At 42.7% G+C, this 7455-nt stretch overlaps 1 protein-coding gene across 1 annotated transcript; it reads left to right on the forward strand.

Moving 5' to 3' along the window:
- The first annotated feature begins 358 nt into the window (after positions 1 to 358).
- On the forward strand, positions 359 to 5500 carry ARF6 (ARF GTPase 6). The gene is made up of 2 exons (XM_045799059.2): positions 359 to 1621; positions 1720 to 5500. The coding sequence occupies exon 2, from the start codon at positions 2204 to 2206 to the stop codon at positions 2729 to 2731; it is 528 nt and encodes a 175-aa protein (XP_045655015.1). The 5' UTR covers positions 359 to 1621; positions 1720 to 2203; the 3' UTR covers positions 2732 to 5500.
- The last annotated feature ends 1955 nt before the right edge of the window (positions 5501 to 7455 follow it).

Raw genomic sequence — 7455 nt, forward strand, 5'->3', positions numbered from 1 at the left:
TACTCAAAATTACTTCATATGATTGCTGTGAGGATTAAAAAACATATTTAAAGTATTCAGTACAGTGTTTGCCATTAACAAACAATAAATGGTGACTATTTTTTATTAGTGGTATCATTCTTCATCTGATTTTATAGATAAGGAAAATGAAGTTTAGGAAGGTTGAGGCCTAAGGAGTCACAGCTATAAAACACGCAACACTTTGAACCCTAATCTCCAAAATCCTTCTTTCAGTTTTATGACAGTACGCATTAAGGCAGATGGAAAGTAAATTGGATCATCGTCAGAATATTAATAACTCTAGTAAGTTTATTTCAGCTGAAGCTTATAAGGTCATCACTTAACCTATCTACTACGATCAAATATTCTTATATTATGCAATAGGTATGTTATCATATACGGTTACAGCATCTTCCTTAAAAAATAACAAACCCTATTTCCTGTTTTACCTTCCCCTCGTTCATTTATTTTAAGCTTCGCCTTACTTTAAGTCTAACTTGATCTCTAACCACTTGCTACAAAGAGGTTTCCTAAAGTCTTCCACAAACATTTTGTTATTTACACTGAAACAGAGTACAGAGAGCAAGGTCGGCATTACACTCGGTTAGAACATGAGATAACAAACTTAGCAAGGTTAAATGCCTAGATCCAGGCCACAAAGGTAGTTAGTCTGATTCTAAACCGTATGCTAAGATTATTATCGTCTAGGCTTCTTCAAGGGAAGGGTGGGTGAGACGCTACTGCCCATCACACTAAAGGGAAGTAATACTTAAATACGAAACGTTATCACCTTATACAGTTGACAACGCGGCAAGGCATGGCAACTCTGGTTAACACTGTCATTTTCAACTAACGTGGACTGGACCTGAAGAGATGTATAAAGACAGGGCTCAAACATTCAAAAGAAGGGTTTCCCAGCAAACCCAAGCCTAGTGAAAGCGCCGCACTGCCTGGCAGATTGCACACAAAACACGGGCCTCCCACGTGTCTTTCAGGAAATGCAGAGAACACGAGGGGAAAAGGAGGCCAAGGAGGCGGCTGGGAGAGGTAGAAACAGCACACAGGGCTTTCCCGGGTGATCGAGGACGAGCGAGGGCTGCGGCGGGATGAAGGACACCCGCGGAGCACCTGGCGGGCACCGACATCTGAGAACAAGTCTGGAAGCAGCATGGGGGAAGCCTTCATCGTGGGAGCGCGCTTCCCGCGGGCCCCACCCTGGGCGCTCCCCAGCGGATTTGCTCCTCGGGCTCGAGCGGGGGTGGAGGAGGCGAGCGCGCGCAAGAGGAATGCAGAAAGTACGCGAGCCGCTACTGTAGCAACAGGTGGGCGCGGGTCAGAGTCCGAGTTTCGCGAGTCTGGGGCCTGGCCGCACCCGCGAGGCCTCCGAGCCGCCGTAGCCCCGCCCCTCGCGCGTGGCGCCGATGACGCTAGGCGCGCGGGCCGCGCTCCTTACAGAGGTCGCTCTCGTCGAACGGTCGGCCTTGCTGCGCCTGCGTGATCGGGAGGGGAAGTGAGGCGGTTTCTTCGGCGCCTTTTCCGGCGGCGGCGGCGGCGGCAGCGGCAGAGCTGGGAGGAGGAGGTGGAGGCCAGAGGGAGCCCGCGCTCAGGGCGGCGGCTGGAGGTAACCTGCTGGGTTGAGCTAGAAAGGCGGGCCGCCTCGGCCTCCGCTCCGCTCTGGTACTCCGCCAGTAACTCCCTTCCTCCTCTGTGTCTCTGCAGGCGGCGCACCGAGTTCCCGCGAGGATCCATGACCTGACGAGGCGCCGGAGCCGCGCTGAGTCTCGGTGGCCTGGGTCGGTGGTGAGCCCGGTGCTCGTGGGCCGGCGGGCGGGCCGGAGGGCCTCAGTCTCCCGCGGCGGAGCGAAGAGAAGGCGGAGGAGCGGGAGCGGCGGCGGCGCTCGCGCGGCGCTCGCGGGGGGAAGGGCAGTTCCGGGCCGGGCCGCGCCTCAGCAGGGCGGCGGCTCTCGCGGCGCAGACTCAGGGCCCGGCGGCGGCGGCGACCGGAGGGATCAAGTTGTGCGGTCGGCGATGCCCGAGTGAGTGGCGAGCCCGGGCCTCTGCCCCGAGGAGGCACCTCCCACGCAGGCCGCACGGGCGCCCTCGCGGCTGGGAGGCTCCGTTTCGGTTTCGCGGCGGCTGCGGCGTAGTTGGCTGAGGGGACGCGGGACACCTGAATGCCCCCGGCCCCGGCTCCTCCGACGCGATGGGGAAGGTGCTGTCCAAGATCTTCGGGAACAAGGAAATGCGGATCCTCATGTTGGGCCTGGACGCGGCCGGCAAGACGACAATCCTGTACAAGCTGAAGCTGGGCCAGTCGGTGACCACCATTCCCACCGTGGGTTTCAACGTGGAGACGGTGACTTACAAAAACGTCAAGTTCAACGTGTGGGACGTGGGCGGCCAGGACAAGATCCGGCCGCTCTGGCGGCATTACTACACCGGGACCCAGGGTCTGATCTTCGTAGTGGACTGCGCCGACCGCGACCGCATCGACGAGGCCCGCCAGGAGCTGCACCGCATTATCAATGACCGGGAGATGAGGGACGCCATAATCCTCATCTTCGCCAACAAACAGGACCTGCCCGATGCCATGAAACCCCACGAGATCCAGGAGAAACTGGGCCTGACCCGGATTCGGGACAGGAACTGGTATGTGCAGCCCTCCTGTGCCACCTCAGGGGATGGACTCTATGAGGGGCTCACATGGTTAACCTCTAACTACAAATCCTAATGAGCATTCTCCACCTATCCCCCCGGAAGGAGAGGAATCAAAAACCCATTCATAGGATTATCGCCACCATCACCTCTTTGAATTGCCACTTTCTCTTCTTTTGAATTTGAACTCTGGAGTTACTGTTCTACGGTTGGGGGGGCGGGGGTTAGGGGTTTCCTTTTTTTGTTTCTCTTTGTTTTTTCTTTTTTTTCCTCCCTCTTTTTGCTTTGCGTTAGGATGCTCTGATCAGACAATTGACATGAACACAAAGTGCTAAATGCTCTTATTGACTTCCAGCAAATGGGATGGGGGAAATATAGCAGTTTTTGGTAAAGTCTTTATAATAATGGTTTGATTTTTTTATTTCGAGAGAATCTTTTTTGCAATGTATGCTTTTTTCCTTTTTGCCCAGTTTCCTTATCACTTGCTGTAGATGGCTTATTTTGCATTCATGCAGACTATGTTGCAAGTCTGTTTCATCTAGTAAACTGAAAATTATTGCTTAATCAAACTGCCGTTTGTCTTTTATATTTAAGGCCTTTACCCCTCCCTTATGAGTTTTACCTTTAACTTAGTAATTTCAAATGTGACCTTTTATATCTAAGACAAGTATAGTAAACTTAGCCTACAGTGGCAAATAATGAGTAATACCATTGTAATATGTTCCAGTTGCACATCAGTATGTTAAACAGGTAATGTAAGAAGTTCTTTGAAATGTCAGCTTTTAAGTTCTGAAACATACGTCATGCATGAGTAGGGATAAAACTCAAGTTCCTTATTACATAGTTAACTTACACTGCATAAAAAGATGAAAGTGTAACCCGTCAACACAGATTTTTTTCACTGCAAAGTTAGCAACTTTGCTGTGCTTTCCCTCTTTTTTAACTTAAAAGGAGACTCTTCCCAGAAAATGGAGCAATAATGGTGTATGCCACACACAGATGAGATATCTGTAGATATTTTAAGTGACTTTGGGGCAAAACTGGAATATATACTTTACCACATTTCAAATGTCTAAGACCAGTAGTTTAAAAATTACTAGGATGTTTACTTTGTTCATTAATAAAGCATTTAACAATACAAATTATATACATCTACCTAGTTTGAAAAATACACATTCCTGTTTTTACATTAGAGCAACTGATTAAGCGGAAGATAGAAGTCTTTTGTAGTTGAGTGATCCACATCTCCATTAATCAGAACACTGGAAAAGATGGTTTATAAAAAAGATATTTAATTCTGTTTGTAGGATTAACTCATACAAATAGTAAGTCAGATATCCTGTTGGTTCATTAATACACTATCTCCTTTAAGGAAGGAAATGTGATGAATGAATGATGTGTAGACTTGAGGAATGACAATTAAAGGGGAAGTAGGATGAAGAAAAAGAACCTACAGATGACAATGAATGTAAACTTATTTTTCTTCAAGGGTAAGCAGTGTGCTCACTGGTGATAGCTAGATCCTAGCAAGATTACTTAGCTTGTTAGGACCGGTAACTAGATTATTGAGACCACTATGGTGATACTTTGAACCAAATGCTAATGCTTGATACAGAGTTGTGAGCAGCATCTGGTTCTCATATAGCCTTAAGGATTAATTTTAGAAATCCTCAAGGAATTAAACGTAGGGAATTTAAGAAACGTAGACTGCAAAGGCAGTATACAGGAAAAGGTGGAGTGGGTTTTGTTCATGAGGGTGTCTGAAAACTAAAATGGAGCGGGATATCATGGTACATAGTTGGACAGTATTGGTCCTTCGTGCTTTGGCCATATTGTATAATGGAGCTTTTACCAAAGATGTATGAGAAGCATAAGGCTATAAAAAGTTAACTATTGAAAGTAAAACTCTTGACACATTTTACTTAAAGCAGATGAGAAAAGGTGCTATGTTGTAGGCTCCTGATGGTGCAGAGGGATTTTCGAATTCAAAATGCAACTAAGGTATAAAGTTCTCAGTTTTGCTTTAGAAGGATCTCTAGAAATGAAGCTGACAGACACATCCGAGAACATTTTAGTTGCTTTTAAAATTCCCAAAGCTCCACCATAAATCTAATTCTTGGTGTTTTAAATGATTGCATTTTAAGGTACATAAACATGGGTTACACAAATATTGATGCTATAGTAACATCTTTAGACAAGACAAGCACAAAGGTATAAATGCCTAAACTGGAGGAAACTTGAAACCCTCATCTTAATTCTTAAATGTAGTATTTCTAACTTGTGACAGACAGATTGATAGGCAGCCATTTTTTTTGTGTTTTAAAATAACTGGGAGCATAGTTAAAATTTTATAATCAAGTGATTGCTATTGAATGTTGCAGGTGAGATGTGGTTATTTTTAGTTTATTTGAAATGTCTAACTGAAGGGGGGAGGAGGGAAGCAAATATTTGAAATTTGGAAAACCCTAAACTTTTTGGTAAGAAATTGTAATTTTCATTTACATTTTCTTTAAGGATATAAAAGGTTGATAATTGATGTAGTTAAATTGAACCATAACCATTGGTAATCATGGGGCAGGTAATTGGAACCTGCAGAAAAAGTTATGATCTAGGAATTTAAAAAATAAGATCCTGAAGTTGTTTAATTGCATCAATTTCTGTATTTATGTGAATTTATAAACTGCAGTAAGTTTTGAATGAGGTTAATCTTGTCTAATATAAGTAAATGAGTCTGTAGACTGTGATCTCCCCAAACTAAAAAGTACAGTACTTGGAATTGTGTTCTTAATGGTTGTAGTGTTGGTAAAGCACTAATATGCAGAAAATAAAGGAATTACACAGTGCAGTTTCTCACGTTATGTTACTCGTTTGGACTAGATTAAGTGGGACATGTGGTGTGTTGGGCCATGTTATTCTCCAGGGATATATGGTATAAAGTGACTCGATTTGGGAGTCACTTAGCTTTTATAAGAATAAAAAAGAATCAGTTTGGTTCTTATAATGCTGGGTGTACAAGAAGGTTTTTTACTGATTTAGTGCCACCAAACTTAGTCTGATTTTATGATAACTAAGAATTAAGGTTCTAAGCAGTTTGTATTCTACCATTTTTCCAAAATCACACCTTACCATTTTTAGGAGTAGAGAATTGTGTCTCTAAACAATTGGCCAACAGAGTTGTCTTAACCCTTGACAACTGACTTGTAGATTTTAAAGTTTGTCTTCCAAAAGCTAGTTGCTTGTCTCATAAGAATGGCAGAATTGTAGCCATTTAGAAAGTAAAATAGTAGATGAAGAATAACTTGTTGGATAAAAGGGTTTTTTAAACAACATTTCCTTTTTTGTAAGCATTCCCCCTTGAATTAGCAATTTCTGTAACTTGATTTTAGAATGTCTTTGTGTGTTCTCTGGTATGATTTGACCCCCATATTAATGTTAATACACTTAGTACTGTGGTTTATTAATAGCTATCAAGTATCAATGTATCAGTGATAGCAGAAGATATTTTACTCTTCAGTAGGTTTTTATGTTTCCATATGTTTGGAAATACAGTAGCTACACTCTGAATGGTGGTGGAGCTTCCTAAACACCCAGTTACATCCCCAGCACCTTGCCAAGTATGTATCAGGGTGTGGCAAGGCAAATCGTGTCTCTTACAGGTAAAAGTTGTAAAACCACGTATAGCAGTTAAAAAGAACTTTTAAGACTGACTAATCACTGAGCAGAACGTATTTGGAGTAGAACATTCGATAGAATCTAGCTTCTTGTTTATATTGAATGGTAAAGACAAAGTAGGAAAGATTACAATATGAGGAAGTTTATAAAAAGGGAATGGTGGGACACGGAGCCACTGAAGAAGAGGGAAAGGAACTTTTCTCTGATTTGCTAAACTTTAAAGTTGCCAAACTAGATTAGTGAGTTTAATGGGCAGGGAATACATGCAAGTGAGATCAAAGAGGCAGAACAAGTCTGGAGAGAGGTTTACGAACGGCAAGTGAAATTTATTATTAAAGAAGCTAAAGTAATGGTAACCTTCCAGGGAATTAGTCTGTAAGAAAAACCGCTCTGTGGAATAGTAAGAAAATGCTGTAATTTGGAACATTTTTTTTTCTTTAAAATGTTTTATGACTACTTGAAATAATTTTAAAAGGAAAGTACTTGCCAGTCTTGTCCTTAAATACTTTCCCACTTGCTACGTTATATCATTTGGATATAGATCTCCTCCATGGTATTTGTTTTGTAACTGCAGAAATAGATTTATTTATTGAGAGCCTGGGTACAAGAGATCCATCAGTGGGGAAAAAAAGAAAAATCTGCCTTCATGGAATTTATGCTGGTGGGGATGGGGGTGCGGGGAATGACGAAGATGAGATAATGAATAAAGATATGGTAGGTGATGTACTGTGTATTATATAGTGTGTTCTATATATAGGGAAACAGGAACGTCTTTAGAGGACTTAAACTGACATTTGAGCAAATACTTGAAGAAAAATACCAGTGGAATTGACATGGTAACAAAAAGATAGTATGTATCGTGTAAAGCAGGGGTGGGGAAATGGCCTAGGGCAAATACGGCTGTGACCTGTTTTTATAGGAAATAAGCTAAGAATGGTTTTTATATTTTTAGAGACTATGAAAATACAAACATGACTATGTGACAAAGAATATTTAGCCTGGAAAGCCTAAAATATTTACTATCTGGCCCTTTATGAAAAAGTTTTTAAAATATTACCAAATATATAGGAAATCCAACAATCCAAAGTAAAAGACCATGGTTAATGAGTCTTATCAAAACTCAAGGAA

Source organism: Ursus americanus, chromosome 35, assembly GCF_024610735.1.
Source record: "Ursus americanus isolate L20-20 chromosome 35, mUrsAme1.1.p, whole genome shotgun sequence".
Taxonomy (NCBI): domain Eukaryota; kingdom Metazoa; phylum Chordata; class Mammalia; order Carnivora; family Ursidae; genus Ursus; species Ursus americanus.